Genomic DNA, 24,336 nt, shown 5'->3' on the forward strand with positions numbered 1-24,336 from the left:
TACATAAAAACATATAAATCTTTTTAACCGTTGTCTTTATAAAAGTATTGGATCTAAAACAGTCAGAGGACTACAAAGAAAATTGCCTAAATAGTATATAAAGTTATTATATATAGCAGTTTTCCCCTTTTTGAAATTATCATGTATTTAAACAATGTTTAACTATATATTTAGCTACACTGAAAAAACTTTCCAAAGCAAACTTTCATTGAAAAAGTCTAAAAATTGTTAAATTCTCTCTCGGAAAGGTTTTTGCCATTAAATTATATATTCAGGATATTACACATTCCTTCTTTTCTTTTGTATGTGATAGCTCCTCCATGTTTTTATTAAATTGTTTAACAGCGCCATTTTCTTTCCTTGATGAATCAACCTTTAATTTTCCCTCTCTATCTTCAGAAGGCATTGTTTTATATTTATGAAAATCTTTTTCCTTAAGTTTTTTACTTTTTTTCTTGCCTTTTATTTCTTCATTCTCGTTACTGCCAAGCTTATATTTTTCTCTGATACTCTGTCTTAATTTTTCTCTTTGCCTGGTTTGTTCTTCGTGCTTCTCTTCTCTTTTTGCTTTTACTTTCTCACTTTTTCTTTGATCTTTTTCAATCTGTTTTTGAAGCTTTCTCTGGCTTTCAGGGGAATTTTTTTCAGAAACTTCTGTTGATAGCTTATAATTTTTCTTAATCGACGCCAACTTTTTAGCAGCAATAATATCTGTGAATGTTGACATTTTACTAATAAAGTAGGGCTGGTTGTTTATGTTAAGTGGTAGCCATATTTATGGCCACTAGTTGTGGGTGTGTATTTTACAGAATTTCTATCATGTACCCTTTATCGTATCATGTACCCAGACCGGTTTCGGGTTCAAGCGAGAGTGTGGCCGGGGGGGGGGGGGAGGTGCGACGTATTGTTTGATTTTGAGGTGTGGAGAAGTCGCGGTACCGCGAAGTTTATTTCGTAAACAGTCGCTCCACATACATCTAGTCGCTCCACACTTTATCGTTGCCTCCACAATTATTCAGTGGCTCCACAACAAAGTGCACTACATTTTTAATTGGTACACACCTCGCCCATATTATAAGTCAAACAGTTACGCTCCACTTTAGGGGGGATTTCCACAAAGTTCGCCGGCGAAATATATCTGAGCATGGACAGTTTTGTTTGTTTTGATTTTTCTTTAAAATAATTTGCTTTGCGGAATGGCGAATTAGCTGCGAAATATCTTTTTGATCTCCACGGAAAACAAAATAACATGTGCCAAATTTATAAAATACTGAATGTAAGCACTTTTGTGGCTACACTGAAGATTGCGTTCTGATTGGTTAAAAGTTTATTACAGAAAAATATATTGCCACTAAAAAGTAGAAACCGTTTCTACTTTAACGGCAAAGCAAATTTTTTGGATACAAAATCAAAACAAACAGAACTACGTATGCTCCAGATATGAATGTACAAGAACTTACTTAGAAATATATATAACAAACACAAGGGATATGACATATAAGAAACAAGGCTAGAAAAATGAATTTTATAAACTGAAGGGGAACTTGCTGATTAAGATATAAACCAGGGGTTGGGCTCAAAGCAATTATTAAAAATGCATGTTATAAAATAGGAGTTAGAACTTCAGAAAATCCAAAGTTAAGAATAACTAGGGTATTAGAAGGAGAACCAGTGTGGTTAGAATTTTTTATATTCCTAAACCGAATTTCCACTAGGCGTTCCAGAACGCGCCGAGCGTAGCGGCTATTGTTTTTTCCGTTCCAAACCTCCTAAAAGCGGTCCGCTCAGCGCGGTTTTAAAAGTCAACTCTACTTCGACTTTTACGCGCGTTTTCAAAGCGCTATCCAATTAAGCTGCTTCAAGGCCACGTGATATAAACAACTTTTTGCGAGAGCCATCAAAAGCATCACCTGTGACTAGATATCTCATTGTGACACAAGGCCTTTCATTTGCACTTATGGGCTCTCTCATCTTTGTTTCGCTTTTTGTAATTAAGGGAACAACCCAAGATAAAGAGTTTCACGTTTAGTTGTTAAAAAAAAAGTTGACTGTCATACAATTTCATATCTTGAACGAGAAGATTGGATTCTCCTTTTAGTTTTCCTTCTTGATACAGCCGTCTTATCTAAAACCGTTTTGCATACTTCTTTGTTTTTTTTTCATTCAGCAACAACAATAGTTTCAGAAGATTTATTTTCTTAAACAGCAATAATTTTCTACGTAGAAACGTTCATGTTTACATTTTTTTCGTCGTCTAAAAGTTTACGCGCTCTTTTTGTTGCTTTTAACAAGTGGAAATCAAAAAATAACATTCGAAGCGGATTTATAAGCGGCTATTGTTTTAAAACAATAGCTGGCTACGCTCAGCGCGTTTTGACCGCCTAGTGGAAAATCGCCTTAAGACGACTATCATCGTGATGTGTGTTTTCTATAATCCCCAAACCTCTTACGTAAATCAGCAGGCAAAATAATGCAGGCGGTAATTCGTGGACCAGTCTATTATATTATATCAGTGAAAAGATGCTAGTAGCCACAGCACAAAAGTTTTCACCCATAATTTGACTTTCTTTACCTAAGGTCTGCTTTTCTTGCCTGTCGATTTTTCTGATTTTTTCCGCGCATGTTCAAGAATCTCATAAAAAACGTAAACATTGAAAGTCATCTATGAAGTGTGAGGGTTCTGCGAATACTTTCGGGGTCCAGAGTCCCACTTTTTTCAATATGCCGTGGAAGTAAATAAGAATGGTTGAGAAAAAAATGAAGTTCCAACATCAAACATAACGTAAATGTTGAGGAATCAAATCATTTTTTCAATATATGTGTTTATCTTAGTTGTTTTATTCCTTAGTCTTGAGAAGCAAAATTTCGTACTTATTTATCTTTATTTATTATTATTTTATAGCAACTTGTGATGCGACTGTGTCCTCTTTTTTAACCCTCTATTTAACACCTATACCAGTCAGGAAAATCCTCTTAATTAAGCTGTACAGCTTAATTTAAATGTCAGCTTAATTAGGGTGTATGATACAGTTTAATTAGGCGTTTTAAAGCTTAGTTAAGATGTGCAAAACTTTGACCGTCTAAAACACAAATAACTGAATACATGGAATCACAGTCCTTATTTACTTGCGCACACATCTAAGTGATTACATAATGCCCAATGCGCGCGCAGAAATGGAAGCACGCGCAGGAAAAATACGGCACTATGATTAAGTGTATTTTAGCATCTATATATCTAACTGAATAAATCCAATATTTACGTGCATATAAACATCTCCAATACATTAGTTTTTTCGAAGCACCCCGGAGGTCTGCTAAGTTTGAAGTTTTTTTGAACCCGGGTGCTAGAAATACCATTCTTCTTTTATAATATAGTGGTGCAGCAGTGATTCTGCTAAAATTTACATTTTTTGAGAAATCAAGGGGGAAACTTTTTCTACCTCCTAATTTAGATGTATGTCACCTAATTAAGCGGTATGATATAGCTTATTTAGGATATCTCCAAATTAAGCTATACAGCTTAGATAAGAGGATTTCCCTGACTGCCTAGCTACACAAACAAACAGTATAAAGTTAAACTTCAGACTGTATGTAGGTGTGTGTGGATTGCCTCCTCTCTAATTTCAAAGGAATAGCACTTCTATAATTGTTCTCAAAAGGTGTTCTAGGGTGTACAGTAACAAAATACTTAGGATAAATACTCTTAAAGTTTGTTTATGAAGGGGTCTTTAGCTACTAGATACACTCCCTGGAGAAGTCTAGCTAGCTACACAGCTTAGGGTAAATTTAACTCACAGTTTTTCTATGCCACATTTGAGCAGAGCGTTTGTTATTTCCAAAATATAAACAATTTGGCAGTTATTTTTATTGGTTTCACTCAACCTCACAAAAACCATCCAAAACACAACAGAAAGACAGACCAACATAATTTGCAGAATGGTCTGTTTCTTCCAGGATGCGTTTGACCAGGTTTGCCACAGCAAAAGTGAATAGGCTTCTATTCATTTTTTAGAATGAATAGAAGAATTGTAGTACAGCCTTTCTAATTCACGTCGGCAAACCGCAAATGCCGAGGTAAATGCTGAGGCAAATTGAAAAAAAAACAAGTTCACGTTGGCAAAATTTTTCTTTGCATATAAGTTTTTAAAAAATTCATAGAATCCTTCAATTGTCTTAAATCTATCATAAATACATACTCGTTATACTTTTTCATTATAATAGCCCATTCATTCTCCATTTCAATTCTTACTAATTCGGATCCAGCAGTTTAATAAAATCACTATCAGTCCTGGTATTTTGAGGCGATCACGCCCCCGTACCTCCGCACACTCCTGCAACAATGGAGCAGCGTTTTCAATCACACACCAAAAACACTTTAATCACTTCAATAATGCGCACCTGAAATGTCTTTTTATAAACTAATTATTTACTATGCTAATAATCAAATTCATTAGGTTGTATATCGCAGAAGTCGCCGGTGGCATGCTTTGAAAATGCTTGTCACTGGCACAACTTAACATGAAGCATAACTGTACAGGAGCCTCGATTGTTAGAGTCTTCGCAGAACATCTCTTCTCACAAAACCGAGGGCAGGGCTGACTTATTGCCTGCTGTGTCGTGTGGGAGACAGAACTTCTGGACTTCTTTTTAATATACAATTTTTTTGATTATTGTTACTAAAAATATTTGATTTCTCTTTCCTCTTTTAAAAAGGTTTTTTAAACTTTATTCAGCATTTTTTTTCTTTGGTAATACATCACCCGAACATTTGTCCGAAAGATGTATTAAGGTACAGGACACCTAATCTCTCCTTGCAGTATTCTCTGTCACAAATGAAGGCCAGAGTGACTTGTGGCATGGTTCCAAATGGTCTCCCGTCTTTCGTTCGAGTCTCAGTGTAATGTACCTGCCAAGCATAAGAGTGTCAGCATGAAGGAAAGGGGCCGACTTTAATGTTCTCTATACCTTATGTTTTTCATACTAACACCAATCGTTTTTGATTGTGGCATTCATTCAAATTTCGCAACAAAATTAGGTCGACATTTTTTTTTCCTACATAAAATGGGTAAATACCGACCTGAAACGCTATAATAAAGGTTCGCTTGGGTAATTTTTTTGCCGTCACAAAAAAAAGGTTGTAGTAATATTATATAGGTGCATTATATGTCACATGAAGCTACTGGAACTTGTGTTGTGATTCAATCAGCCATATATAAATACTCTGCTCTCTTTTCTCCACTGACTGTACTAATTTTTGTTGCAAATATATAAATAATGAGTGGGAAATAGTAAAATTTTGTTGCACATGTTTTTATAATATAAGAAACTCTGTTGCAATTTTCCTTGGCCTGAACAAGAGAACTGTCACATATTGTTTTTTTCTTGTGGTTCACGTCATTATGGCTACAGATGTTAAAATTTGTTAGCTATATGTTGAAGGGAAGAAAAAAAAATTTGTGTTGCATAATTGAAATAACTTATATATGTATTACAATGATTTATGTGCACTAAAGATTTTTTTAAAAAAATGATTTATTGAATACTTTGTTTCCCAGCATCGTTCCATGATCATTCTATTCTGTGAGCTTTGTTATTCAAATATCAATATTAAAAGTTCCTTCCATGCAGTAAAAGCCTTTTGTAAATTGCACACACTGCGACAAGTGTGAACGTGGCAACCCAATATTGTATGTACAAAATAATGTACATGTCCTTTAACATTAAATTCCATACAAGTTTATATACACCAATTTTATAGCATTTCAGCTGTTGACGGCTATTTTTAAGTATACATGTAAATCATGTAACAATTACAATGTGTTTATAAAACAATAATGTGATATGATTGTATCATACGATCCAAAAGTTACCCCAAACTTATCCCAAAGTCCCAAGGTAGGTATACTTAAAACTACATGCTCCAAAACCTCACTATGATTTTGAGCTTTGACAGTTTTTCCGGTATATATAAAACATTGTAATTGTTATAATGTTTATTTACTTAAAAAGGGACGAAACATAGTTGAAAGAGTTGTGTAATTTTTTATCTATATATTATAATACCACACACTGAATTATTTTTTCAAAGTTATAACAATTTTAAATCCATTTAAAAATAAAAGAAATTGTTAGCTCGCTCATCCTAGCCATCAATAATAAACTATTTTATCGCAACAATTTTTATGTAAGCATAACTGACCTGCAAGAAGTAGAAAAATTGAGCACTATTTGCATGCACAACATTTCACAAAAATTGTTGTGCACGCGCAAGTTAATTCATGTAGCTTGCATGCCCTGTGTGCATAAAATCTTAATTCATGAAGCCCTGAGTAATAAACTTTGGAATGCACTGATCTATACACCTTGGTTTGTGTCTAAAATTATAAATGCTACTGTAGGATATGTCACATTTGTTTATGTTTGTATATAGCACCCTAGCTACTATGAGCTACTCTGGGTTATATATTCATGTTAAACTGATCAGACATGCCTAGTTTATTTCTATACTTTACAACTTTACACCCTCAACAAGTTTTTTATTTTATTTCGGATTGTAAATAAAAGCTTTATTAGTTTTTATTTGACTTCAATGCATCTTATTTTTCAGTAAAATATCAATAACAGTGACATGAATCAATCAGATGGTAAGTTTATATATTTTCTTTTTCGTTATTAGTATTGCAAAAAAAACACAAAGACAAAAATAGTTCCAAATTGCCTTGTTAAATTGAAAATTCATTCGTTATCATTTCAAAATTGGTTGGCATTCATTTTCCACTTGTTTTAAAAAAATAAAATTAATTTGTTTTAACACTTTGTTAAATTCGTTTCAGTTCAAATCGTTTTAAAATTGCTTCCAATATTACACATATTTATCACACCTTGTCAATTTCTAAAGAAATTTAACAATCAAATTATGTAAATATCTGCATTCTCGCTCACAAAAATAACAAAACAGATCACAGAAGGCGAAAAGAATAGTGGATTGTTTAAAACAGTTTAAATGGGGTTTTGGAAAGCGAAAATATTGTCGTAGATCCTTTACAAAAAGGGTAAAACCGGGATCATAGAAAGCAAAATATAGCTCTAGATTAGTTAAAAATCGCTGTAGATTGTGTAGATCTAAACTATGAATATACATACAATTTTGATAATACTAAATAATTAACCTTGCATAAATTTTTGTGACTTCTGTCTAAGTGAGAAAGGAATGTCTAAAAATAGTTTCACATAATAAATTCCTCATGTTTTTAACTGTTTTTTGAATTGCTTTGGGAAAACAATTTGTTTCAGAATTTGTTTCAAATCAAAAAAATAATGCTAGGATCTTGAAACGATCATGATTGTTTCAATTCATATAAAATATTAGACTAATGGTGGAGATGGTCCCTTTCATTAGAGAAATTTCTAAGCTATATATACAATCCCTGGCAAAGTATATTTTTAATTTCGTTGCCACAACTAGTTATATATAAGCGATTTCTATACTAGATCTATGCAGTTTGAATTTATTTTAAGGCGGACTTAGAATGTTTAGGCTATTTCGTATATTCCAATGCTCAAAATGTGCTAATTATTGCTGAAGTCAGCATGACCACTTTCTCAAATTTTGGAGCCTTTGTGGGTCCATACGTGGCTTGTTTTGTTAAGTGGACATGTTAGAAAGTGCACCTATACGCATTTGAAAGAGTAGCATAGAGTTTTTGAAGCTGTTTGCCAACTTTGTAAAATGTTAGAAAAAGCACAGATTACAGCTTTTAGGTCAAAATATTCATAGTTTTTTGCTGGGTCATTTTCTATCGATTTAAATGCAAGTCAAACAATGGCTTTACCAAGAAGAATAATGATGCCATGTGGTTGTTTGCATACCATAACTAATTCCAAAATATTTTCACATGTGGTTACAATTTTTTTTTAATTGCTGAGCTATTCATATTTTTTCATGGGAGACAATTGGGGGATGTTTAAACTTGTGAACCCCACACACAAAAACTGACAGTCTGAACTAACAACTTTCTCAGTCTCTCAGCCAAAAAAATGTTTAAGGGAAAATAAGTTGATCACTATATTGTCAAACCGATGTGCAAATATATACAAGTAAGGGAATTCCTAGCCAATTTTGCGCGAATTGCCAAAATATTATTAATATAAAATCATGAGCAACAGCTTTTAAATAAAACAACTGAGAAAAAAAGAAATCAAAACTGTAACAACCGAACGTTTTAACAAACAATTTTACGAAACAAAAATGGCTTGTAAGAAGCAAATAAAGTTATGTAAAAATTCACAAATTTTGTGAGTTTTGTCAATTTGGCAAAAAAGTTCCAACAAAAATTATTGAAGAAGTAGCTATTCGCAAAATAAATATTATTTAACACTAAGTTTTTTTTTTCTCATTTACCTAGAACTACATTATTTACAAAAAACTCGTCAAATCCTTTCTCAACAGAAATAACTTTCGAAAACCAAATCCTTTTTCATGCAAAATTATCAAAATTTAATTCTCGTGAAATATTAGGACTTGCAAACTTTGCAACAATTAGTCCTTGTGAAAATTAATTCTCTTAAGGTAAATGATGCTAAAAAAATTAAAATTATACAGAGAGACAAGAAGAATATTATTAACAGATCCATTTTTTTTCAACTTTATTGACATAATCTCTGCCATATTTTCTCTATTTTAACTCATTCAAAAAAAGTCAAAATGATTAGAAGCGATCTGATTTGCTGTTCTAACTGTTTTGAATTGCTAGCTTCCAGAGTGTTTACAAAGCTCTCCTTTTCTTCAAATGCTGTTTTTAATCATCAGAATAGAGTCTATGAAAAGAAAAAGAAAGTTAGGCTTACTGAACTAATGCAATGTAATGTAAAAAGGAGGTTTTTGAGATTTAAAATATTTCAAAAACAATGGTTTACCACAATGTCCTTAAACGGGCAAGGATGTTGATTTTCTGTTTTTTTTACTAGCTTCAAACACCTAATGTACATACACAATGTTTTATTACACACAGGTATTTTGAGAACAATCTTTAACAACTTTTTTGTTAAATTTTCATGTATAGTTTAATATATACACATCCCAGGACAAGCATCAGCTGGGCTAGTGTGGGGTTTAAACCACAAACCTTTCGATTTGTAATTGATGGTATTGAAACCCATTACACCAACGAGGCCACAGGCGATCCTACTACATGTCACCAGAGTGATTTTTGCAAAGCTAAATTTGTATTTCTTACAACGAGTTTCAATGGGCTAAAATTCGTTTTAAAAAACGAAATAAATTAAAAATAGTTTATTGATTTTTATGTTTCATTTAGGTTTCACAAACTTAACTCATTTTTCTTTGTATTTTTTATTTGTCTAAGATTTTATATTAGACTTTTTCAGACTATAATAGCTGTATTTTGGCAGCAGTTGAAGTTACGAAGAGTAAACTTCAAGTGTTTGCTGACCAAAAATTCAGAAACCTAAAAATGGAAAAAGAGAGTCCATGCTCTGTAGATAGAACGTTTTGTTTCAAACATAAACTTTTTTATCAGAGAGTACTTCGAAAACCTATAGATCAGAAATTGCGAGACAAAACTTCAATTTCAATTTCAGATGTCACAAAATTATTCCTCGCAAAAATTTATCCCAGAAATTTATTGACCTGTTGTCTCAATTGTGCAGAGCTTCAAACATTAAGAAAATGTATAGGATCATGTACTTTTGACAAACGGCTGAATAGATATTGGGATTTAAAGATATTTTGATGACCTCGTCAACCTGTCGCGTCAACGGCTGTTTGACTAAACTTTAGGAAATTGGTCTTTTTAAGTCGCAGGTGGTCCCTAGGTATCCACATGGGAGATGATATCAGTTATTTCCATGGTATGGTACTATTGTGGTTTCTGAACAATAATAAATAAACAAATTAAACTGAATTGTTTGGAAAGCTGTAAACCATAAACTTTAAAAATATAAGTTTTATAGAAAATATTCCAGACAATAGTGTTTAAAACAATGCAGAATAACTGTGAAATACTTTTTAACTTAACCTCCTCTATTCTTTCAAAGCTCCTGTTTCATCTTCCTTTTAAGCAAAAAAAAAGACATAATGATGCTTGCAATGGCATTATCAGAATTTGAAAATACTAGATTTAGAGGATAAGTCTGCATTTTTTTCTTTTTAAATATGAACTTGAGAAAACACAAATTCCAAGAAAAAACAACAACAAATAATTTTAGAATTGTTAGGTTCTCAGTTTGAGGCAAGCCCCAAATAATGTAATGATAGTCAATATGTATAAACTTAAATCTGCACCGATATTCTTTTTCCGAACTGTTCCATCAGATCTATAATTTTTTTGTGTGTTTATTTTTTTTTTGGTGAACCGAAAAGGTGTTAGACATCAAAGGATCACTCGTTATGTGAATAAGTTGCTCTACTTAAAAGCATTATTTTAACCGTTAACATGAATGTGCATGTGTGTGATGAAGACAACTAAAATCTTTCATGGGGTGTAAATATACCTTTCTGTTTTCTTAAATAGTTGTTGGTGTCTGTTCAAAATGGTTGCACCACAGCTTTACTTTGGAGTACGGAGTAATTTTATTACAAGGTGCTGACAGGCAGACAAAAATGCACAAAATACTAATGCAGGAAAAATGTACAATGGTGAAAATCTGAGGATTGGCAAGCCCATGGATTTTTTCACCACACTTCTACATTTTGGGTTTCATAAATGTAGAACTTTTTAATAAATATGCATTTTATCCTTAATTTGTGTGTTAGTTGATAGTCAGTTAAAAGCGGAGTATTAAATATGAGTATGATTCATTTCCTTGTGTTCACACAGTTAAGAAATAAAAATAACACTTCTTGGCAAATTATTTATTAAAAAATATCAATGTTAGTGTATTGCTTTTAATTGCAAGGGGAAAACCTTCTTGTTGTACAAAAAATGATCAAAGGAGCATAAAAACCAATCTTCTGTGCATTGCACAAAAATTAATGCACAAATATTTAGCACATGAAGTCGACTAAGATGACCATCTCTACTATCCTTCTTGCCTTTATCTACTGCTGTTACTACTATGTACAAAACAGTAAAAAGCTAACAGCTAATGTCCCTAACACTACATTTTTACCGTGCACAACAGATTTTTTTTTCTCTTTCTTGAACAGATAACAGCAATTGCTAGAACCAAAATTAGAAATTAAGAAATAAAATCAAAAGCGGAAATCCTATTTCAGTAATGCTGTTGTAGAAATACACCATAAATACTATAATATAACCCATATTCAAATTGTAGCTAAGGTTGCATGAAATAGTGGCACGATCGGTAAAAGTCTGATGACCTGACAGTGTACAACTAAACCGCTGTGGAATTTTTCACCAGCTAACAACTGCTATATATAATATTTTATTGCTAAGACATTACTTCTAACTGTGCATGAAATGATAGAGGCACTGCATGTTTATTCGCAAATTCTTGTTCACAAATTCGAGCCGTACCTGTGTCATCCAAAAAAAATAGTTCTTGTTATGTCTAAGTGCTTTTGATTTTTGTAGACATTTTCAACATAGACAAAATAATATATTCGTCTCATTGTTGGTGTCCACATAAAAAAACACTTCAGTAAAACAGGAAGGGTTTTGTTTATTTTAACATTCAATAGATTTTTTCTGTCATAAACTCTTAAGCTTAACAGTAATATAATATTAAAGTCATGTGTGTTTTTTTTATTTAGATGATATCTTTGGTAGGAACATTGACCAGTTGGATCGTGAAACTCCTAGGTAGGAATTAAAAATCATTGTAGTTAATTTATCATTCCCATATGACACTGTCAATACTCTTCATTGACATCATCGCATGTCAGGAATTAAAATATTCTTTCAACTAAAAACAATTCAACGCGACTGTGTTATTGACTTTCAAAATATTTACCTTAAAATCTTTTTAAATCTTAAAGTTGTCAGTGATTCTTTCCAGAACATGGTCAACTCTTGAAGAAATTATATCAGGCTGTAGACTGTTTAACTGTATTAATTTAGTGTGGTTTTTAAACTGCTCAACTAAGCCTCTGTCTTTGTATTAATGTGGTTTTCATTATTTTCGCTTTGGTAGACATAACGTTTTCAGTTTTTTATTTTCAGACTGTATATTTTACATGTGTGTAGCGTCATAACAGGATATTAGCAATTAAGTTTTCAAAAATGTCTATGCTAAAAATGGCAAATCATAATGTTATTAAATCACAGGAGTGTTGTCAATACTCGCATATGTAATCACGTTGTTTACATTCAGTAATTAGATGTTTAATTTACCAGCTCTTGGTGGTATTCTGTTTGAGGCCGAAGTATTTATTGCATTTAAATGTTCCTTTTTGTTGGTTGCTTTTTTCTATGAATGATTATTAAGTTTAATTGCTTGTATTTAATCATGGTATACCACTTTAATTAAGCTTAATTCGATCAATTTATACTCATATTGTATGGTGTTTTTACATGTGCATGCTTTATGAAACCAAAAAAGACTTTCAGTTCGTAATCAAGAACAATTTTCCCATCGAAGTTGCTACATGCTCGCTGTTTTTCAAATGTATAACAAAAACTTCATGTTTGCACATAGGTAAAACATTTTTATCTAACAATGACGTATGATTGTAAGCTTTTATTTGTATGAAAAATCATTATTGGGATGACTAATGTTTTTTATGTATTTTTTTTTTATTAAGGTTCAATTTGTCAGAAGAGGAGGATGATAATGAACAAACAACAGCTGGAAAAACGAAAACAAAACAGAACGTAGAGAAGAAGGTATGATTTTTTTTATTTTTATTTTGAACTCGGTGTAAATCTAATTTGATTGTTTTATACTATTTTCACTTATATTTGTTAAAGAATTTCTAACACTTAGAATATGCTTTTAAAAAGTCTCAACCGATATTTGCTATTAATTATGTTAAATTTTGTTAAATGAGCTAATTTATTTATTCGCGTCTGAAAATAAGTCATGTTCAAGACTTCCTTCGCTTATCACTACTAGTTGTAATCTTTATTTCTATGAGAAGGTTTTATATACGGTATAGACAGCTGAAGAAGTTTATCCCACATGTACTTGTTGGGCACGCTTTCTATATCATTACTCAATTACAAGTCATGGTTGATCATATTTTAAATCTGTAATCAAATCTAGGCGTTTGTTGAGAAAACCTATGGACGCTTTCAGATGAGCTTTAATTTGTATAATTGACTGACCATTTTCTTTCCCTTTCACGTTATACACATGTTCTGCCTTTTACAAACAGATTTTTTTCGTTAGATATAACTGTTCTAAAATCATACAGTGTTTCTATCAACGCGTTGTTATGAAATTTTTCAAAAATTCTATATAATAAATTAGCGCTTTGTGCTTTAATCAGTCATCAACCTGTTTCTTATCAATCTTTTTATAAGGGATGACTCAAAATCAAGGTATAGGCTAAATTTACCGTGTAGTTTGTTTTCAATTTTATCTTTAGCCTCCATCTATTGCGTCAGTGCAGCCATACAGCCGAGCATCGTCACAAAGCAGTGCCCCCGTGATGTCACCACACCCTGTCAAGAAAACCATGCAGCCTTCTCAAGACATAATACAACACAGTAATCCTACAGGACAGTATTACAACCAACGATATCCTCTTTCACCAGCTAAAAATTACCCAATTCAGCCAATGAAAAACTTTTCTGGGAACCCTCCTCCTAATAACTTATCACTGTCAAGACAGATGGAGAATGGTCCTCATGTTCATCAGCAGATTAGCAATATGCCGAGACACGTGACTAGTGAACCAGCAATGCGACCTCCTCCTAACCACATCCCTAGACAGATCACTGCAGAGCACCCAAATCATATTAAAACGCCATTCATGAATCAATTGTTAAACTCTCAGAATATGATTAACCCTCCGCAGCAACAAGTTATACGTACAACAGCACCAGCTCCGCCGCCATGCTATTGTCCTGACTGTATCCATCCGCCACCAACAATGCCGCAACAAGTTGTTATTAACTCAGAGAGACAAAGAATAGAGGACGAAATACTGTTGAGGCAAAGAGAACTTGATTCATGTTGGCAAGAAGATGAAGTAGATTGTCCAAGGGTAAAATTTATAAAATCATCCATTTTTATGTAGCCGATGATACGTGTTTTCTTGTGTTTTAACTAGCTTTCTTGGAATTTTTTAGGATTTTACTGCGATTGACCGAAAGAAAGAAAAATTTTATGCTGAACGTGCTGATGTTAATTTTTCACACCCAAGACAAGAAATAAATGATCAACACGAGAAGGTAAGCCTCTTTTCGACTTTTCGATTATTATTTTTTTTGTACACCTCGCATAAACACAATGTTTATTGTTGTATCTGATATTATACGAAGAAAAGAAAGTAGGGTCCCGTCTTAATTGTACAGTATTTTTTCTTTTTTCTTCATTTTCTTTAGCCTTATTTCATATACTTTTTTCCATATACTCTTTAATTTCTTCAGGATATGCATCTTCATAACCGTGACATCAAGACCTCTGCAGCTTCCACTTCTGCATATTCAACATCTGTCTCACACAGTAACCAGCCTGCGCCACCTGTTTCCAGTTATGGTCCCATCATGAAAACGAAAGCGAAAGCAGTGGTGTCGCCTTTTCCAAGAAATGTTCCTCAAAAGAAAGTCAATATCAATACTATTGTTAGTCAATTCTCCTATTCAAATGATCCTGATACACCACAGGTATTACTTTATAATGCTAATCATTTTATGTGTCCAGATGTTTGATCACGTATCGGTAGATTTTCTTACACCAGAACGTTAAAATAAACTACCACATAGCATGTAAGCATCGTTAAGAGACTGTTCATATGAGGCGAGCTAACCCTGTTAACCGAGCTGGCTGATATTTTGTTACGTTCATATGAGGCGAGCTGACCCTGTTAGGCGCGCTGAAGAAAGTCACGAAAGTTTGTTCATGTATTTTATATCGCGTTCTAAAGGAAATTTAAATCACAAGGAGTCCTTCAAAAAATGTGTTTTATGAAAAAGCTACAAATAATGATTATTTTGTCAAAACAACGATAAATACACAACAATATAATTGATGATGTTTTTCTTCTGGAGTGTTTTTATATATTTATTGTTCCGATGCATATAATATTATTTTTACCAATAATTATATAAATTGACAAAAAAGTTAAACCTTCAACACTTTTGGCATTTTTGTACAGAAAAAATGCTTTCTACAAATAAAATAATCTTGATCATGCTCAAAAATAAAGTCAACCCGCCTGGCCGGGCTGGCCCGTTTATATGGAAATTTTTTATCCCGCCTAGCCGAGATCATGATAAAAACAAGCCAGATCTCGGCAAGGCGGGCTGGCTCGGTTGTCATATAAACATATTTTTATTTTTGTATGTGTTTCTTTAAAGTAGCAAGATCCCGCTCAGTTGAGCCGGCCCGCTTTCATATGAAGGGCCCCTAACACAGTCTTCTAGAGTAACATGGAGTGCTTCATGTCTTTCAGTGAATAACTGCCGTAGATGTTCCACTTAAATTTCTTTGTATTATTTTCAATCTTTTTAATCAACGTCCAGTACTTGGAGTGATTTATTGGATATCATTTCTTTTTAGGATTACACATCAACATCTTGCTGGCCACACTCAGAAATGGGTTCCAGAATCCCATCTTCTGAAATGATTAGTCTATCTCCACTATGCATGTCAGGCGTCCCTTCAGTAAGCGTGACCTTTGCTTGTAACATTTTGTAAAAAAAAATTCAAAATCATTTATATGTTTATAATATATTGCGTTTTTATTATGTCCAGGGTATTCAAACTCCTGTCGAACCAGGGACTGGTCAAAAGCCAATCCAACAAGAAGCGCCACTGGGTGTACCATCTGCAACTTCATTACAGCATTTGCCTGGACATGAAAAGAAAAGCGTTCTCGACAAGTTCAAAGGGAATGAACAGTATAAAAGACCTTCAAACATTCCACCGCAACCAGATTCAGTTAAGGTGGATGTGGATTAAGAGCTGTTAATTAATTTTAGCGAATATTAATTTTCACGAATTTTATTCACAATCGCGAAAATATATGTGCGCGAAAATTACTGGAAATGACTATTTCTTTAAAAGTGACTTCGCGAAGCCTTTCAACGTAGCGAAATATCTCAACATAGCAAAATATCCCAACATAGCGAAATATCTCAACTGACTGATTCGCGAAAATTAATATTCACAGCATGTATTTTTGGATCTCACGAAAATTAATCAACTTCAATAACAAAGATTTGTACACTTTCTGTAGGACTACACTGGATCGAGATGGCCACAGTCAGAAATGGGGTCACGTATACCTTCTTCTGAACGTATAAGCCTCTCTCCTCTGACTATGTCAGGAGTTCCCTCAGCTGTACCGTCGGTAAGTTCATATTTCATCTCATCTAAAGGTTTTTGTTAATCTTTCCTTGTCGACCAGAAAATAATCAGGAAATTATAGTTACTGAAGTGAAAATCTGAACAATCCAGTATTTTACAGTAGTAGTTCAATTGCAAATTTCACAATTATTTTCCAGTACTCTATTTTGTGAAGAGATTCAAGATTGCAAATTTTATTTCTTGAATTCATCACAATGAATCCTGAAGAAATCAGGAAAACTCAGCAATATTTGTGTTGGGATTAGATCAAATTTGCCGACGTGATTTTAAAATTTTGTTGATACGCCTGCATTCTCCTCGGCAATTCGTGAGTGAGAAAAGCTGATATGTTCTTTAATTTTGAACAGTTTGAACTCCTTGCTAGCTATGAGTGTTGACATACATGGATTAGTAGCGTAGATCTTTGGTCTTTTTTATTGGTCCAGCTTCGGATGGGCCTAATAATTAATTTTCGTACAAAAGTTTTTTACGTCATTTCTGTAAATCTTTAGGGAATACAGACACCTGCTGAGCCTAATACAGGGGTAGTTCCTTTACGAGCTCAAGTGAAGAGGGTGGAACCAGAATCACCAATATCGCATGCAAAAGCAGACAGACCACCTGCAGAAAGAACGACTCCAACAGAACTACAACAAAACAAACACGAAGCTCTGAATCAACCCATTGATCAAAACGATGCCTTGCAGGTAAGAAGAACTTTACGCTACATTAGCGTTATCCCGGCCAAGATTATTAGTTGCACGTCAGGTCAAATTTAAAAATTCTTCAAATTATAACTACTTTCAAATCTTGATGACCAAAGCAAAGGCATGGGTTTAATGAATCTGACCCATGGTTATTTTTCATATGCCGTTATTGTCTCTTAAAAAAAAAATAATAAGTTTTATCTGATTTTTTATAGGACTACTCACAAATCCCTCAATCCGAATTGACATCTCGAGTGCCGTCAATGGAAAGGATACGTCTGTCACCGTTGTGTCAATCTGGAATACAATCCGTATGACTATGTTACTTTGTAATCTTGCTCTCCTTATTGTTAATCATCTCTTATCGTTTGTACACAATTTCTTCTTAGGGTCGTGAAAGTCCCCAAGAGTTGAGTCCTGAGCCGGAACCTATTGTAAACGAGAACGGAGTGACGCTGCGGGCAAAGAAAGAAGACAAAGCTAACGCGAAGCTCGAAACTATTATGTCTCGTCTTAACATTGGAGATAACAGCACAGCGAAGTGTGTTCCACGGTTTGATCACGCCGAACAAGACTCTATAAAGGTATAAGACTTTTTCTTTTAAATTTGTTATGCATTGACGTACCCTTATGTTTGTCCACTTATCCTTTCTAACGTAATTTTCACGTTACAAATACGTTATAGGTGTTCAGTCGTCCAGAGCTGTCATCAAGAATGCAATCATACGAAAGTTTAAACTTTACTCCGCCGTGGTCAGCTAATACCTCTGTAAGAAACCATTTAACTCTGTGTTTTGCAACAATTCGATATTTTGCGCACCATTTTAGGGTATTGTTACACTTTAACAATATAATATTTTGCCACAACCTTTTAGGGTGTTCTTACACAATCTAGTACCTTGCGCAAATTTTAAGGGTTTTGTTACACTCCCATAATTTAACACCCTGCGCACCTTTTTTAGGGTATTGTTACACCATGCGATCATTCCAGTTTGTACGGAGGAGCAAAGCCGTTGAGGCAACAACCTGTGATTGAAGAATGTGAAGACGATTTTGGAAAAGAGTCGGTAAATGCGAGGTCAAATAGTGACGCTGGTGCTAAGGCAATTAAATTGATGGTTGGTTAATTGAATGAATGGATGAAGAGAATAAATAAATGAATGAATAAATGGTTAATTTTTTTATTTAGGTTGTTGATCCAATTGATAACCCGTCGTCTTCTGATGAAAGAAAAAGCGTTCCAGATGATTTACCTCACTCACATAGTTCAAACAATGCACCTTATCCGTTCGAAGCAGGGCCGAAATATCAATCCCGTGACGGGGTTTACAATAACAATCAAAATCCACACTCTCAGCATATGGTAAGAGTATTATCCAACCGTATTCTTCCATGCTCATTTTAGTATTCTATTCTCGTACTTTGTCCTTGTATTGACATTTTACCTTCTTTATTCGGTTATTGATGTTAACATTCCTTCTTCTTTTGTTACAGCGAAAGGGCGTTAAAATAGTGGAGGGTTACAACTCTGCTCCTGAAATTAAGAATCAAGCTCGGAATGACACCCTCCTCCCTCCGACACCTGGTGTGGCAAAAAGAAGAAATTCGTGGTCATCCGTAGAATCAGCAAGTTCAATAAACAGTCACATGTCTACTGTGGTCAATGCGCCTACATCCATGCATAACACTGCGCCTGCATCGCCTGATCCTGATGGCTCTGAAGCTTCGGACTCTATCATTTCAGAGCAAGAAGTAGATGACAACACTACAGAATTTCCTGATACTTACAGCCAAACTGGGTCACCAGTTCCGCAATCTCAAGCGAATTCTTTAGGTGGACAATTTCCTGGTAAACAAGGCCCGCAGTATCCGTTTCAGAGATGGCCACCTAAAAATCCAATGTCTCACAATGGTCCAACGCAACACTTGCCACAGCATATTGCGCCCCCACACGGTACATCTCATGGTACTTCTCAATATGGTATGTCTGAACAACGTCCTGTACACTTAGGTTTTCGTGCAAATCCAAGAGACAATGAGCAACACAACGATGCATTGCAGAGAACGTCCCAACTTCAGAATTTTATTAACATGGCAAAAGAACAGTTCCGAAAAGAACCTCAACATCACGACTATCAAGAGCATGTGCACAACCCTCCTCACCCACCCACAAGACATCTACACCAATCACAACAGTACGCACACTATGGAGCGTCGCAACATCAGCACCCACCACCTGCTGAACACCAGGGTCAAGTCATGTTCGATAATTACCCGCCAGCTCATGGTTATCCAGGTCAGTTTCATCCGCACGATCACCAGGGATACCAACATGGTAATTTTCCTCCTCAGCACACTCGGCGTATTCACGAACCTCACCACCATTCTCGAGAAGGCCAGCGACATCCAAATGAAATTCAGCATATCCCACACGAGGTGCAACACCTTCCTCACGATCTGCAACACCTTCAACATGATCACCCACATCGTCACTATTTAACAGGCGATCAGGAGCTGATGCTGAATCACCCGAGACAGCCTCGTATGCATACTATTCCAGAAGCCTCGTTACCACAGCAAACGTTGCATGGGCACCAAGGACCTATGGAAGTACACGGCGATGTTCATAACCCTGGACCTCACAGTTATAACACAAATCATCAACACGCACAACATTTTCGCCACCCACCTAACTCTCTGGGACAAAATCACATGCACGACGTTTATGAAAATTCCATGAATCCGGTACATGAAGCCAATCACTTGCAGCAACAACAACAAGTATGTGGACTTCTTTTTAAAATGATGCCAGTGCTAGTTTTAAGGCCTAACCTGTGTATTACGGTGTGTATAATATTTTTTAATTACTCTTTCCACTTCTTCCTTTTTCTGCAGGTCTCTTCGAAACACTATACTCAGCAGAGAACGTATAGTATCACAAGCCTGGAGCCACATCGCGCTTCCCCTCCACACACAGACGCTCTTGATAACGTAAGCGTCGTCAGCTTTGCTAGTATGGCTGCCTCGCATCAAAACATTGATACAAAAGCAGATATGATGTCATCATTGCTAAGCATGCTGGGTACGCATGATCCAGATGATATGGCGCGGACTTTATTTGCTATGTCGAGCAGCCCTGACTCATGCGCCGCCATGCGCCAGAGTGGTTGCATATCGCTATTAATAGAGCTGCTTCATAATGAAGATTATGAGATTAATGGAATCAACTGGGGAGCACGTCAGAGGGCTGGTAGGTATTGTCGTTCATTCTTTGCAGAGAGAATTGTTTGTGAACGGCAGTTACAGTTTGATATTAGTTATTAAAAATGTTATAATTTACATGTGGAATGAAAGACAGGGGAAATAATTGTATTTTTATTATGTTTCGTGATATCATGAATAACAGTTGACGGTTTTCTTTAGGATTGGCGCTTCATAACATCGTGCACTCGAATAGTGGTGATCGCCGTGGTAAACGAGAAATTCGAGTTCTTCGATTGCTCGAGATCATACGAACTCATAGTGAAGTCATACTTTCAAAGCACGACGAAAATTACCGTTCCAATCGAACCGCGCAACCACTTCGCGAACACGGACCTGGGCCAGCTGTAGCTGCCATTATGAAGTTATCGTTCGAAGAAGAGCATAAGAACAGTATCTGTGAACTCGGTGGGCTGCAAACTGTGGGTGAAATTTTAGCTGTTGATTTTATGGTCAATAAGGAATGTAACGATCCGTATGCCATAGCCTTGCGAAAGTACGCTGGTATGGTTTTGATAAATCTAACTTACAACGACGCCAAAAATAAAGCCGTCTTATGTACCATGACCAGCACTCTCAAAGCTATTATTGGACAGCTGCAGCTGACCGAAGAAGAAGATCTAATTCAAGTGTTCGCTGGAATCATTCGGAACATTTCGTGGAGACCTGACGAAAACACCCAGCGCTCTTTACAAAGTATTAATGCCGTGCGTGCTTTGATGATGTGCACGCAAAAGCTTAAGACGGAGGTTTGCATACGAGCTGTGCTTAGCGCAGTGTGGAATTTATCCGCTCATAATTCCGAAAACAAAGAAGAAATATGTAGAACGCCCGGTTCTTTAAAGTTTCTCGCGTTTGCTTTAAGCTATCGCTCACCTTCAAAAATCATAGACGTTGCCGAAAATGCAGGTGGTATTTTACGGAATATATCTTCGCACATTGCTGTTAATTCAAGTTATCGTCAGATACTGCGTGAAGAAGGCTGCATGCAAACTTTGGTTTCTCAATTGCGTTCCCCTAGTACGCGTGTTGTTTCAAATTCTTGTGGTGTGTTATGGAACTTGTCGGCTCGTTGCGTCGAAGATCAAGAGCTTCTATGGGAACTTGGAGCTGTCTCTGTCTTGAAGACACTAATCCATTCAAAACACAAATCTATCTCCGCTAGTTCAGCGGCCGCTCTTCGTAATTTACTGGCTGTTAAGCCAGGTAGTGGTACAGATACAGAATCCCATGTGTCCTTCCAACACCAACGCTCCAATAGTTTACCGGTCAGGTCGTATAACCAGCGAAATGATAAGAGAAATAAGTTGATAGATGCAAATGCACGTAATCAAGAGATGAAAAGAAAGTTAGTAAAACATAGAAATGAATCTGCGCAGGGAGAACTAACTACACGGTATTACAATTTGTATCATGACCCGCCAATCCGTACCATGAATGAAAATGAAACGAACGAGGAAGGCTGTCCGCCAACGTATAACGAAGCTACAACCGGCTCGTTTTCCGATCCGTCGAAGCAGAGGCACCACAGTCCATCGCAGAGGTTTAATCAATCAGACGAGAACATTAATTTCCATCACTCAGATTCACAAAACGAGCAGTTCTTTTTTCCGTCACATTCAGGTAATTTTCCAGCCATGAACCAATTACACAAACGGTTTGATAGTTCGAGTTCTTGCTCCTCCTTCTCACCAAACGATGCTGCCGGCATGAACAGTCGAATTCCTTTGGTTAAACCAGCAACTGACTCCACTGAATCTAAAAGCGAAGTTGAAGAAAAATTAGTAAAGAAAGATGAAGTAAAGGTGGAGGAAAAAGAAGGCGAAAAAAAGGCATCAGACAATGATAAAACTCCGCGCTCGATCGATATGAAGCCTTACGACGACTGCAAGAAGTCTGTCTCTAAGGACGCTGTTTTGATCTATGTAGGGACCTCGAAGTTAAAAACAAAGGCGCCGAGTAAAAAGGAGAAGAAGAGTAAACAAACAACACCAAAGTTATCTTTAAAATTTAAACGTAATCCTCTCAGGAAATCAAAGGACTCCTTGATGTCAAAAGATTCTTTGCTTGATAAGTCAGACGTGGAGAAAGTAAACGAGAAAACGCGAGATGAGAAAAAGGAAAACGTGTGGATTCAACCTGCTGCAACGAAACAAAAGCTGTTAAACAAATCACATTCGTCCGATCTTGCATTTGATAAAAGTTTCTCGAATTCTTCTACGAAGAAATCTCCGTTTGACATATATTCAATGTCAAATTTTCCCGATCGAGTTGCTAGCGATCAGTGTTTGTCAATGTCGGATCGCTTGTTCCGCGATGGTCTAATGAATAACCAAAATGACATCTATCAAAGTTTGTCTTCCTGTGACGTCAGCAACTGCAAAGAAGATAAAATCTACCCCAATAATCATAGAGGAGCAATAAATACGCCACAAATTTTACCCAGAAGATCCAACGATGTCGGTGCAGAGCAGCAGTTTTACTCACCTCAACTCGGAAACGAGATGCATTATAATCGACAACAAAATTACCGGCATCCGGTTCAACGGACTTATAGCGCCAGTAATCAAAACATGCACGTCACTAACCAAAATGGCTACCTTCAAACTGTTGATTCGGCCACTGATACCGAGAAAAAGACCAGTAAATCTAAAATTAGCGGTATTTTAAAAAACCCGTTGAGAAAAAATAGCGATGGCGCTAGTAAGTTCTTAAAATCGAAAAAAATAGAGAAGAAGAGCAAAAAGAAAGGGGAAGAATGAACTTTGCAGATGTGTTTTTAATATTAAATGGCTGCGTGTGTCTTCGTGTTTCACAACAAACAATTGATTTGAGTGTTTTTAGATCATGTATGACATGCAAGTTGAATGTTTTTTTACGTTTCGTGTGTACTTGTTGTTTGCAGTGTGAAACATACATCTTTCCGTTTTGTAATAAATGTTTCATTTACTCGGGTTGATCATTGATTTGTAACAATTATATTGCAGAGTGCATGACAGCCTTAGGATTTTCGACAAAAATTTGCGTCGTTTAATACTTTCAATCGTTCTAAATTTATGTAAAATTAAGTATTTAGAGGTCATTTCAGAGTTTTTAATACCCTTCGTGGTTCTAAACTTTATGATATGTGATAAGGCCCTGTTATGTTTTATATTTTTATGTCAAATAAATGTATGGTTGTAATGTAAAAATATAAATGATGTAGTTTTCAAATATACTTCTTTGGTTTGTTGCATTTCTGTTGAAGGTATGAAATTTTAACATATGTTAACCTTTTCTTTTAACTCGACTATCATGTTCATCATATGTTCGTTCTATTTTTAATAAGAAACATGACGCTGAGATTATACGTAGTTTCAATTGCTAACTCGCAAAATATCGAAATATTTGAAACAGTAATTTGATATTTTCCAACTGAAAAGATTTTTGTATACATTTTCACATTAAAAAATCTAGGCAAAATTCAAAAGGAATGTTTTTTGTAAAGAAAAAAGTGAAACGAATTAATTTTCTTGGGAAAATTCCGCGAGTTTTTTGTCAATTTAGCGAAGACTGCTTCTAGTCTTTGATAAAGTACCTCATGTCAGTAAACGTGACTTATCTGCCTGTTTTTTTGCAAGTTTAATTTTTATATCGGTTTTGATTTGTGATTGGTTCGAATGCATCAGCCAACCTCGTTCCCTTGTTTGTCTTTATGCTGCAGGAGGAGAGATCTGTGAACAAGAACCTACATCAGCCAAGATGTTGGTTATCGGTTTATCTTGTACAATGCACAAGTTTTTATATGTACCAAGAATTTTGACTTGATTATTAAATATTGAATTGTTTAGTTGTGTTTATCTAATCACTCACATGATCAGAGGATTCGTAAACGCAAATATGATTTGAATGTCGTCAATAATAAGTAGGTATTTAATTGAAAAATATCCCT

General features: G+C 35.2%; 2 protein-coding genes across 5 annotated transcripts in view; both read left to right on the plus strand.

The window, feature by feature from the left end:
* The window catches only part of LOC130656840 (proteasome subunit alpha type-6-like), a 69,977-nt gene that overhangs the window by 27,860 nt on the left and 17,781 nt on the right, over positions 1-24,336 (plus strand). The gene's annotated exons all lie outside the window — the stretch shown is intronic.
* On the plus strand, positions 6,585-23,668 carry LOC130656836 (uncharacterized). Of its 4 annotated transcripts, none has more exons than XM_057459774.1 (18): positions 6,585-6,644; positions 11,735-11,783; positions 12,725-12,806; positions 13,511-14,131; positions 14,217-14,318; positions 14,517-14,753; positions 15,649-15,753; positions 15,844-16,035; positions 16,328-16,441; positions 16,950-17,144; positions 17,360-17,455; positions 17,534-17,728; positions 17,830-17,913; positions 18,107-18,262; positions 18,334-18,507; positions 18,639-19,925; positions 20,040-20,394; positions 20,568-23,668. In XM_057459774.1, exons 1-18 carry the CDS (start codon positions 6,629-6,631, stop codon positions 23,165-23,167), a joined length of 6,660 nt encoding a protein of 2,219 aa, XP_057315757.1. In that variant the 5' UTR covers positions 6,585-6,628; the 3' UTR covers positions 23,168-23,668. The 4 variants fall into 4 exon arrangements, with proteins under 4 accessions (XP_057315757.1, XP_057315759.1, XP_057315758.1 ...); XM_057459776.1 differs by having other exon boundaries at positions 18,107-18,247; XM_057459775.1 differs by having other exon boundaries at positions 15,844-16,029.

Source organism: Hydractinia symbiolongicarpus, chromosome 9 (genome assembly GCF_029227915.1).
Source record: "Hydractinia symbiolongicarpus strain clone_291-10 chromosome 9, HSymV2.1, whole genome shotgun sequence".
Taxonomy (NCBI): Eukaryota; Metazoa; Cnidaria; class Hydrozoa; order Anthoathecata; family Hydractiniidae; genus Hydractinia; species Hydractinia symbiolongicarpus.